Source organism: Aquarana catesbeiana, linkage group LG03, assembly GCF_042186555.1.
Source record: "Aquarana catesbeiana isolate 2022-GZ linkage group LG03, ASM4218655v1, whole genome shotgun sequence".
NCBI classification, from domain to species: domain Eukaryota; kingdom Metazoa; phylum Chordata; class Amphibia; order Anura; family Ranidae; genus Aquarana; species Aquarana catesbeiana.
Genome location: NC_133326.1, coordinates 20,840,485 through 20,852,984, shown reverse-complemented (window position 1 = coordinate 20,852,984; position 12,500 = coordinate 20,840,485). Strand labels below are relative to the sequence as shown.

The following is a 12,500-nucleotide window of genomic DNA, read 5'->3' as shown; positions in this document are numbered from 1 at the left end:
GATGAGCAGCACTGGTGGGCACGGATAGGCAGCACTGGTGGGCACGGATAGGCAGCACTGGTGGGCACGGATAGGCAGCACTGGTGGGCACGGATAGGCAGCACTGATGGGCATTGATGGGGAGCACTGATGGGTGGCACGGACTGTCATCACTTATGGACACTGATTGGTGGCACTGATTGGTGGCAATGCTGGGGCTTTCCTGTAATCAGGGTACTAATGATCAGTGCCCTGATTACCTGCCCAGGTCTCCTCTGCGAGGAGATGCCACTGATCGGCTCTCCTCACCACACCCCCTGTCTGTGTGAGGCAAGGAGAGCCGAGTCACGGCACTTCTGTATTTACACGTGACCGGCTCTGATTGAACACAGCCGATCCCATGGTTAAAGAGTGCGGCTCTTTACAGAGATCGCGGTTGCGCCGTGTCCTAGCAAGACGACGTGGCCACCATTGCGCGATTGCCGCCATTCTGGGGCACCGTCATATGACGTCCTCCCAGAACGAGAGCCGCACCGTCGCTGTGCCTAATTACTAGAATCTCCTCTGGTATATGAAGCTATGTTGCACATATAAACATTGTGCAGAGTGCCGCTGTGCGGGGGGGATCACTGCAAGACTTCTTTTTTTTTTTTGGTAGTTACTGGAGTTGGTCTTTTAGGCTCGGTTCACATCCCTGCGATGCAAGAACCCCTGCGAATCCAGTACAGGTTCCCGCATCGCATACAACTCGCAGGCAGTTTACACTGCCCTATGCAAACCTCTGCGGGTGTCAATACAAAGTTAATGACACCCCAAGATCGGTTGGCATATCGCAGCGCGAACTGTCAATTCGGACAGGAATCGGATCGCATTGGGTGTGAACATGCAATCCAATTCTGGTGCGGACCAAAAAAAAAAAAGGGTCTTGCATGACTTTGGTCCGAATGCGATGCAAATTCAGCCATATTATCTGTATGACTGAATTTGCATCGCACAGAAATCGCATGTGATTTGCACAGCAGTGTGTGGTGCGAATCATCGCATGTGATGTCTGATATCACAGCAGTGTGAACCTGGCCTATCTGTTCTTTCCCCCATGGCCCTGCGTATGTTTTATAGCATCAAAATGTAAATGCCGTTTTTAGGGTGTTTTTTTGTTGTTGTAGTCACATGACCACAAAGCTCGGTCTCTGGTGTAATATGGAGGGCTGGCGATGGAGATGAATTCCGCAGGGCAGTGATGTCACCAGAGTACTCCCACCAGAGTGAGAGATTGGAACTTTGTGGTCACGTGACCACATAGAATAAAATGCTTCAGGCAACGTGCACGCTGGCTTATAAAAACGCTCCTGAGCATATATTTTTTTTCTGCTTCTAGAAAAACGCTCCAAGAAACTTTTTTTTTTTTTTTTTTTTTTTCTTTTTCTGCTCCTAGACGCTGAAGCTCAAAGCCTAAAGGCCCGTACACACGATCGGACTTTCCGACGGGAAATGTTGGATGGCAGGTTTTCAAATTTTCCGCCAACAAATGTCTGTTGTCGGATTTTACGAGCGTGTGTACACAAGTCCGTCGGACAAAAGTCCAAAGTACAAAACACGCATGCTCGGAAGCAAGCCGGAAGCAAGGACGAGCCGGAAGCGGTCGGTCTTGTAAACTAGCGTTCGGAATGGAGAATTAACATTCGTGACGCGGCAAATTCTGAAATCTGGAAATGCAGCGCACAATTCTCTTCTTCTTTAACGGGATAATAATGAAGCTGCTTTGCTGGTGATACTGATGGAGTTATTGCAAACTAATTTTCTAAGGCTTTTTTTTTTTTCTAGTGATATCAAGAATAATATTATTATGCTTTTTTTTTTATTTGGTCAAGTTACCACAACACCATTATCCTGTAGTTTTTACGATCAAAGATACAACTATGTTGGTGTCCCTTGTTAATTTTACATTGTATTTTTTTAAATGTAACTGCCGACTCCCAAACTGTCATTTGAAGTAAAACACATAGCCAAGTATTATTCTACACAATTTTTTTTATTGTGTATTAAAAAAAAAAAAATTAGACATGATATCTGCCAATAGAACTTAACCAAAAAGTGCATTCTATGCATCCAAAAATATAGAAAATATAACAAATCAAATCATTATTATTCAACCAAAAAATAATGTCAAAGCAATAACTCCAAGGCCAATAATAAATAACACGTTATCTCCTCCGATTCCGCAACATGGCTGGTTGACGAACGGCCGTTCAGAAGCTGAAAAGCACGAAATGAAAAGTGCGAACTGAAAAGCGCGAATCAACACTCACCAAACTTCTACTAACACGAAATTAGCAGAAGGCGCCCAAAAGGGTGGCGCTAAAGAGCTGAAAAACAGATAGAACGTCACTACGTTCGTAATTGTTGGCCAACATCTGTGTTACCGTTTGTATGCAAGACAAGTTGGAGCCAACGCCCTTCGGACAAAATTCCGCGGTTTTGTTGGCAGAAAGTCCGATCGTGTGTACGTGGCATTAGGCTCTATTGATACCTAGGTGTTTTTGGGGTGTTTTTCTGCTGTAAGCCTCAGATCTAAAACCGCCCAACAAGACAAATCCCATTCATTTTAATGGCTCCTGTTCACATCTGAGCGTTCTGTCGCCTGAAGCAAAACGCCCGTCGCTCAAAAAATTACAGCAGCTTCTTTTTTTTGGCAGATTACAGGCGTTTTCTGCTTTTTTACATTTGATGACCTTTTTGACCTGTACAAAATCACGCGACTTTCTGCCTGAAAACGATCCGCTCAGGTGTGAATGCAGCCTTAAGTAGTGTAGTGCATGGACACAGAGGATAACACTATTAAGCTTCTAGGAGCAGAAACAAATGCCAATAACAGCTTCTAGGAGCTTTAACCACTTCAGCTCCATAAGATTTACCCCCCCCCCCCTTCATGACCAGGGCAATTTCCGTGATACGGCGCTGTGTTACTTTAACTGACCATCGCGCGATCATGCGACGCTGTACCCAAATAAGATGCATGTCTTTTTTTTCCCCCCAGAAATTTCTTTTGGTGGTATTTGATCACCTCTGCGGTTTTTATTTTTTGCACTATAAACAAAAATAGACCGACAATTTTGAAAAAAAAAACAAAAACCACAGTATTATTTACTTTATGCTATAAAACATACCCAATAAAAACATGTAAAAAAAATCATTGTGTAATGTTATCTTCATTTATTAGCAGGTGAATACGGCCCTCCATGCATTCACATACATTGAATCCGGCCCTTAAGTGGAAAAAGGTTGCTGACTCCTGACTTACAGTGGAGGGCCACCCTAAAAAAAAAATTGCACCAAAAATCTAAAAAAAAAAAAAAAAAAAAAAAATTTACTTACCTGAAACCCTTGTTGCTAGGCAGTCTTCCTAATCTGCCTCTTCCTATTCCGCGGCGTGTCCTGCTCCTCGGTGAGTGGCCCCGTTGCCTTCTGGGAACTGTGTGTGTTCCGAGAACACCACGGGGCCATTCACAGATCGCCGCACCGCTCGCACGTGCGCAGTAGAAAACTGGCAGCGAAGCCGCAAGGCTCCACTGCCTTTTTCCCTTAGTTAGGATGGCGGTGCCGAGAGCCGAGGGTGGGTCGGCCGACATCGCGGGCACCCAGGACAGGTAAGTCTACTTATTTAAAGTCAGCAGCTACAGTGTTTGTAGCTGCTGACTTTAAAAAAAAAATTTCCTGGCCGGATTCCCGCTTTAAGTCATCATTTGTGACAGACCTGAAGATAAATGATTGGAGGGTCTTTGCAAATCGCCAGAATCTTAAAGCTAGTGATTTTGAAAAGTATAGAGATGTGGGTTATGGAAAATGGATCTTAAAAGTTTTTTTTTTTTTCTTTAAATATGGACTCTTGGTGGGCCAAATTAAAGGGTGTGCTGATCTCTGTGATGATGCGTTGCAGTTTTTTTCTAGCACATAAAACTGCCTAGAGGTATGTGGAAACCATTGTGGAAGTGAATAGTAAATTCTAACGGCTTGATTTTGGTGCCAAGCCATGTCACAAAGAAATGTGTTCACTCCCAGGGGTGGCTTTTATAGGCCTCACGCTTTATGTTGGGCCAGAAAACAGTAAAACACATCGCTCTAGGAAAGGTTAAAGGAGAAGTTCACCTTGTAAAAAAAATAAATGCATATCTTTTTGCAGGTAAAAAAATTTGCATTCGTTATTTTTTTCACTGGGAGCCTGGAAAGTATTGCCCCCCCCCCGATCAGTAGATCGCAGGTGCCATGCAGGACTCCTGCAGGCTTGTCAGTGATTCGGTCTGTTCGTACCTCGTACGGGCAGGCAGATACACACTTGACAGGAAGAGACGATGAAAAAAGACGTTGTTCTGGTAAATCACCATAAAATGTTGTACTTTATTCTAAAATGGTGAAGAACAGCCGAGTAGAAGGCCAACGTATTTCGGCTGTTAGGCCTTAATCGTGGCCGAAACGTGTTGGATGTCTGCTTGGCTGTACATATTTGTAACAAAGGATAACCTTTTATGCTAAATTACCTTTTTTTTTTTTTCTGTAAATTGTATGATGTTGGAAGTTATCAGAAACCCCTCAGCCTGAGTTTCCGGGTATCCGGAGCTTTGGATCATGGAGGTGTTTGTTGTTGCCCTGTCACACCTGTTGCAGTCGCATCACCTGCGCATGCACAGTTTTTTCTACATTCATGGCACACTATCCATGCTGTGATCTTTAGATCACCTTTCCACGGTGATGTAATCCTCTGTCCATAGTATAGGCACTCGTTCTCAGAATGGTCCTTACTTCCTGTCTGCTCCTTACTCCTTACTGCACATGCACAGGATTGTAGAATTTCTAGGAAAGGGGGGGGCACAGTATACACACATATATAAAACTTCAAATATGCACTTCCGTAAAAAGCAACTGTTATATATAATATACACCCAACAAACTTTTTTTGTGTCTTGCATACTTTTATGTCCAAATACAGTTCTGTGAAGAGCAGTCAGCAGATCCCTAGCATGCCTTGCCGGACAATGAGCGCATGAGGTCAGCCAGGGAGCAGGCAATGCATGTTGGGACTTGTGATATCACAGGAGCTCCTTGCTTATCACCAGAATTAAAGTGGATGTAAACTCGAAAAATTATTATTTTTTAACCACTTCAGCCCCGGAAGACTTGGCTGCTCAATGACCAGGCCATTTTTTTGCGATTCAGCACTGCGTCGATTTAACTGACAATTGCGCGGTCCTGCGATGTTGCACCCAAACAAAATTGCCGTCCTTTTTTTCCCCACAAATAGAGCTTTCTTTTGGTTGTATTTGATCGCCTCTGCGGTTTTTATTTTTTGTGCTATAAACAAAAGAAGAGTAAAAATTTTGAAAATAACACAATATTTTGTACTCTTTGCTATAATAAATATCCCCATTTTTTTTTTTTCTAAAAAGCACATTTTTTCTCAGTTTAGGCCGATTTGTTTTCTCCTACATATTTTTGGTAATAAAAATCGCAATAAGCGTATATAGATTGGTTTGTGCAAAAGTTATAGTGTCTGCAAAATAGGGGATAGATTTATAGCATTTTTATTATTATATATGTTGTTTTTTTACTAGTAATGGCGGCAAACTGCGTTTTTTTTTGTTTTTTTTTTATCGGGACTGCAACATTATGGCGGACACATTGGACACTTTTGACACATTTTTGGGACCATTGGCATTTATACAGCGATCGGTGCTATAAAAATGCACTGATTACTGTAAAAATGTCACTGGCAGGGAAGGGGTTAACACTAGGGGGCCATCAAGGGGTTGATTGTGTTCCCTGTGTGTGTTTCTAACTGTGGGGGGAGGGGACTGACCTAGAGGAAATGACAGATCGTGGTTCCTAGCTATTAGGTACTCCCGATCTGTCTCTCCTCACAGAACAGAACAGGGATTTGTGTGTTTACACACACACACACGTGTCCCTGTTCTGCCTCTCGTCCCGCCTGCTATCCCGCTTAAAGGGTCTGACGTACAGCTACGGCGGTTCGCGGGATCGTGCCGACCTGCCGCAGTATAATGACGGCGGCTGGTCGGCAATCGGTTAATTAAGGCTTGCACCTGGTACAGTATAGGATTTCATGTCATCTGTGCCCAGTCTTGCCACAAAGAGTTAATCCAGCTCTGATCAATCCTCTTATTTTTTGTCAGTGAGATAAAAACTGACACACAGAGAAATAGGAGTGTGCTTCATTAAGGTGCTCAGTATTCTGCATCCGGTGACAACGCCCCACCACTCGTCCTCCCCTTTGGGTGTACTCTCACCTTAATGCCAGGGACCTCACAATTTAAGTTTGGTGAACACTCACTTTTTTAATCCCATCTGGACTAAAATGTAAAGTTTTCCTGGTTCCCCTTGTCCTTTCAAGTGCCGCTATTTCTCAACGTAAAATCTGTGTACAGTAATACCTTGATTTGCGAGTAACGTGATATACGAGCGTTTTGCAAAACGAGCAACGTATTTTTTTTTTTTTCTATTGGAACTTGAAATGCGAGCGCTGTTTTGCAAGACTAGCAGTAGACGGATCACAGTTTCACAGTTTTAATGTAAAAAAAAAAAAAAGTGGAATTACACTCACAATGTATAGCTGTTGGTGTATACAGTAAAGCCGTTGGTGTATACAGTAAAAGTGTTTATGTATACAGTAAAGCCCTTGGTGTATACAGTAAAGTCATTGGTGTATACAGTAAAGCCGTTGGTGTATACAGTAAAGTCATTGGTGTATACAGTAATGTTGGTGTATACAGTAAAGCTGCTGGTGTATACAGTAAAGCCATTGGTGTATTAAGTAAAGTCGTATACAGTAAAGTTGTTGGTGTATACAGTAAAGCCACTGTTGTATACAGTAAAGCCGCTGGTGTATACAGTAAAGTCGGTGTATACAGTAAAGTTGTTGGTGTATAAAGTAAAGCCGCTGTTGTATAAAGTAAAGTTGTTGGTGTATACAGTAAAGTCATTGGTGTATACAGTAAAGCTGCTGGTGTATACAGTACTGTATGTGGCCAGAGGTCCGCGGGCGCTGGTGGCTTCCAGTTACCTACTGGAGAACTCAGAGACACTCCCAGCTGGGTGGGGCGGACGTAACGCGCGTTCAGAGCACCCGCAAGTGTCAACAGTTCCCGAGCGTCTCTGAGTTCTCCAGGAAGCGCTAGGAGCCACCAGCGTTCCCGGACCTCTGGTCACATACAGTAATGTATACACCAGCAGCTTGTTAACCACGTCTCTGTGTTAGCACAACCATTGCTGTAATATTTTTATTAAAATTATTTTTTGGTGATGCACAAGGTCGGTGTGCGCCCTCCTTTTCTCTTTTCTATACGTTTCAGTTCCAAGGACACCCCATTGTTCTGAGGAGGGGCAGCAAAGCCATTGACATCCTACCTGTAAGGGTTGACTACACCACACATCCCTAGACCCAGGACCCAAGCGCAGGAGGATTGTTTTGCGATTCTTATCATTTTGGCCTAGGCCAGAAACCAGGAAGTAACTGAGGAAATGTAAAAAAAAAAAAAATGAAAACAAGTCAATATAATACACCTTCCTATTTACTAATTCTAGCAGCATAAGGATTACAAATAGTTCATGCTGATTGAGAGAGCGAAGTTTTGCTTTTAAGTCATGCCAGTTCATGCGGAGTAAATAACACTGTTTGTTTTTTTTTTTCTTGTAAGATTTCAAAGTCTGATTTAGTTTTATGGATTTTTATTTTCACAGGGCCATTGCTACACCTGTGGCCAGAGCCATGGGGATAAAGAGCGAAGTCCGACTAAAAGCGCCATTTAATCCAATCCTGGAAGACTTTTATATCACCGCCTCCAAACACCCATCTCAAGTAAGTTTAGCTGTTTTGCCTTTGTCTGTTTTTTTTTTTTTTTTTATGTTGTTGTACAATAAATGGCTTGTGCCAAAATGAGCATGACCTTTTTGTTTCTTACTGGTAAAGGTAAATAGAATAGTCACATTTCAGTCTCTGTATTACGAAGAGCTCTCTATAAACTGGCCACAGATTTGGAGAAATTTCTGGCCAAAATATCAGTGATTTTTTTTTTTTTTTTTGTGTATGTTCTTTGCTTGTATGGGTAAAGAGACCTTAGACCTACACAGCCTGATAATCGGGGGGATTAGGTTGCCTGTGTATAAAAGCGATATTAAAGCCTTGTTTTAGATTTTTTTAAAAAATTAACAAACATGTTAATCCGCGTACACACGATCGGACATTCCGACAACAAAATCCATGTTATTTTTTCCGACGGATGTTGGCTCAAACTTGTCTTGCATACACACGGTCACACAAACCTTGTCAGAAATTCCGAACGTCAAGAACATCAAGAACGCGGTGACGTACAACAAAAAGTTCAATAGCCAGTGAAGCTCTTCTGCTTGATTCCGAGCATGCGTGGAATTTTGTGCGTCGGAATTGTGTACAACACGATCGGAATTTCCGACAGCGGATTTTGTTGTCAGAAAATTTGAGATCCAGATCTCAAATTTTGTTTGTGGGAAATTCCGACGGAAAATGTCCGATGGAGCCTACACACGGTCGGAATTTCCGACCGTGTGTACGCAGCATTTTTCTTACCTGCTCTGTGTAATGGTTTTGCACAGAGCAGCCCAGATCCTCCTCTTCTCTGATCCCCCTGCCAGCGCTCCTGGCCCCTCCCTCCTGCCAGGTGCCTGCACAGCAAGCAGCTTGCTGTGGGGGCACCCAGGGCAGGCGCGCTCCCGGGACCCGCGGGCTCTGTGTGTCCATTCACACACATGGAGCCGTGGCTCGGCCCTGCCCCCTCCGTCTCCTGATTGGCTCCCTGGCTGTGATTGACTTTAAAGTGGTTGTGACTTTACAACCTCCCACAAATGCCAGCGGGCTGGCAGTTCCTAATCCAAGGCTATATTTTTTTCGCCTCCCAACTACAGCATTTTGCTGGATGGGAGTCGGAACAGATACCCCTTCATGCTCGACGATTTACGGGTCGGTCTCACTCTTTTTCCTCGATGGTGCAAGAGGGGGGGTGTCTCGCTTGCTGATATTCCCACTTGTATGTTAATCTGTAAAGTATGGGATACAGTTAAAAAAATGCTGGGTGTCTCATATCCCCACTAGATATACTCCCATTTGGGAAAATGATAGACTTTTCTCAAATTTTGGCTCTTAGAGGCTTTCAGAGATGGGGAAAATTAGGAATAACTACTTTAGCTCAGCTATATCACAATGGTTTACTTTCTCTGTAGAAACTGTAATGGAGATTTGTATGTTCTGTATATAATTGTATTCTATTTTGTATGTATTGCACACTGCCCTCACTGTGCACACGGCACTAATAATGTTTTCAGTAAATGTTTACATTCTTTCGAGTCCTGATTAGAATTAGTCTGCCTATGTTACGCCCTTTGTTACGTACAATTGTAATATTAATGTGATACCTACGTAATCATCTGTATAAAAACCTTCAATTGCGTCATAATAAAGCAGAACAGTTATTTGGAAAGATGCTGAGTGTATCTTTTGTGTCTGTTCCCTACTGCAGTAGTTATTATTAATTTGGAACCACTAATCAATATGAGGATAGGAGTTGCTTATCTATAAAATGTCCAGGTCAAAACCAATTGGTTTTACCAATTCCTTCAATTAAGACATGCTCTACATGCCCAGTTTTCTTCTGCTAAGATATTTTTCCCCTCTATCCCTGTCTTACATAAAATAGAACGGGCAGGGTCAACAAAGGGTCTTACCTTAGTTATAGGGTATTGTCAGAAGGGTTCCTATTGAACTTTCCCATCCGTTATCGGGCTGGCTGGGAGAAAGATATTGGTCCCATCTCTGAGGAGATTTGGGGCGATGTTCTCCGGTCCCCGTCCAGGGTGTCTTTCTCCATCACACAGACTGACCCAGATTTTCATTCTCCATAGGGTCTATAGAACTCCGCCGTTTCTCTGTGCAATTGGACTAAAATCTGAGCCAGCTGTGCTAGATGCGGTAACACAAGTATATACATCTTTTGTGGCGACGTCTGAAACTCCAAAGATACTGAGTGGAGGTGATTGGTACCTTGAATAGGATATTGGATACTAACATCCCTGGTTGAACCGCTTATATGTTTATTGGGCTACTGTGATACGTCTATCTAGACCTCCCCTACTGGTAACACTATAAGGCTCGCACTTTTTGTTGCCCGTAGACAGATTGCTCTTAAATCCACTGACTGTGTCTGATTGGTTTGTAGATCTCAATAGGATTATTTCTCTTTGAAAAATATACATATTCCCTAAGGAACTCCTTGAATAAGTTTGATGCTATCTGGTCTAGTTGGCTTCAATCCATGACTTAGGTGTCATGTCAACCAATGGGTACTGTGTACTTTGTAATGCTGGATATTGTTATTTTTTTTTTTTCTCCCTTTTTTTTTTTTTCTTTTGTGTCATATATATATATATATATATCTATATATATATATATATATAGATATATATATATAGATATATATATATATATATATATATATGCTCTGAGTGAGCAGGGGGTGGTGGTTTGTGGGTTTTGTTTTTTTTTTTTGGGGTTTTGGGTTGGTACGATTTTTTTTTTTTTTTTTTTTTGTGGTTTTGTCTGTACTGTGTTAATGTTATTTTCATATAAAATAATAAAAAGGATTTGATGTAATAAAGCGTTTGTAAAGGCAGAATTTTTTTTTTTATTTTAATGCATTCTGTGCATTAAGATAAAAATCCATCTGTGTGCAGCAGCCCCCCCCCCCCCCCCCCCCCCCAAATACTTACCCGAGGTCTATCTGGATCTAGCGATGTTGCACGAGAAACTCAGGTGTCCAGAACTCTTCCTCCTCATTGGCTGAGTCCGCGGCAAAGCGCCATTGGCTCCCACTGCTGTCGATCAAGTCAGTGAGCCAATGAGGAGAGAGAGGGGGCGGGGTCGGGTCAGGGCTTTGTGTCTGAATGGGCACACAGAGCTGCGGTTTGGCTCGGGTGCCCCCATAGCAAGCTGCTTGCTGGGGGGGGGGCAATCAACAGGAGGGAGGGGCCAGAAGTGCCGAAGAGGGGCCCGAGAAGAGGAGGATCGGGGCTGCTCTGTGCAAAAGCATTACATAGAGCAGGTAAGCATGACATTGGCCGGAGCCGCGTGACGTCACTCCCACGCATAGGCGTGTTATCCGTCAGTCACAGCACTTGCGAGTGAAGAAACGGCGCGGAGGGCCGTTTGTTCACAGCAGTGTACATCAGATATATCCTAAACGGCGCACGTTTAGGACATATTTCCACGACCTCCTAGGTAAGCCTTATTCTAGGCTTACTTATAGGTAAAAGTTACAATCAGAGGTTTACGAAAAGCTGACTTCCAGGAATTCAGCCACTTTGTAGAAAGTGAAGGTTCACTATGAGTTACAATGGTTGTAAAGTCAGAAGGTTTTTTATCTTAATGCATTCTATGCATTAAGATTAAAAAAACCTTCTCTGTGCAGCAGCCCCCACTAATACTTACCTGAGCCCCATCTCGATCCATCGATGTTGTAGGAGAGTCTCGACTGCCCGGGACTCTCCCCCCTCATTGGCTGAGACAGCAGCGCGGCGCAGAACTAAACTGCGATTTTTAGATACCATTCAAATGAACGGTATCTCAAATGTGCATTCTGCGATTTGTTTTTCACACCTCGGCACTTTGAAATCATGGGCAGAACCGTGGGAAAGCTGCCCACGTTTCAAAATGCAGAGGTGTGAATGCAGCCTAAGTGTTTTGAAGAAAGGTCAAGAGAGAAGTATGGCTTTAAAAAAAAAAAAAAAAACCCAACCTCCGTGCTGCAGCTTCTGTGTGATTTTTGAAGCTTGCCCACATCAGCTCTAAGACCGAGAACTGGGGGGATCATATGACAGCTGCTATTCAGGTAGCAGGGTGGATCCCGACAGTATTGTTGGGATGCTTCCCGAGCCTGGAGTTATTCTCTGTCCCGTCAACTAAAAGTGGGCAAAAATAGCTTGCTATCAGCTGACTCTGGGTCACAGAAGGACAAAAGTGAGTGTACTTTTGTGACCCGCAAGAGAAGTATGGCCAAAAAAGTGGCTATCCCCACTTTGTATCCGTTGTATTCTGCCAGCTGGTAGTGCTCTCCACGCCCCCTGCTGGCAGAATACAATAGCTCAGTGTGAGGCATTCCCCCCATCAACACTGACTGAATCGCATCATCTATGGCCAGCCTTAGTGCATTGGGTTTTCCTGCATGCATTGAGATGGGCATAATTGCCATTTGAGAAGTTGCCCCACTTTGACTTCCTTCTTCACCCATATTGCTTGAATTAGATGGACTTGTGTCTTTTTTCAACCTGAGTAACTTTGTAACTAAGTATAAGTACCTGTAATAATATGTAGTCATCTATGAAAAGTAGGCATTAACCCATTGATGCCTCGAGTTCCATTATTGGAATGGTAGGGATGTGGGAAAATACAACCTCGGGCATAAATGTGTTTGGCAGCTATGTTGGCA

General features: G+C 43.2%; 1 protein-coding gene across 5 annotated transcripts in view; it reads left to right on the top strand.

Annotated features, from left to right (window-relative positions):
• The window catches only part of CERS3 (ceramide synthase 3), a 237,151-nt gene that overhangs the window by 155,260 nt on the left and 69,391 nt on the right, over positions 1-12,500 (top strand). For all 5 annotated transcript variants that reach the window (XM_073618371.1, XM_073618374.1, XM_073618372.1 and 2 more), the window contains one exon: positions 7,729-7,846. In XM_073618371.1, the coding sequence (XP_073474472.1) occupies positions 7,729-7,846 (118 nt within the window). The remainder of the gene's footprint in view (positions 1-7,728; positions 7,847-12,500) is intronic.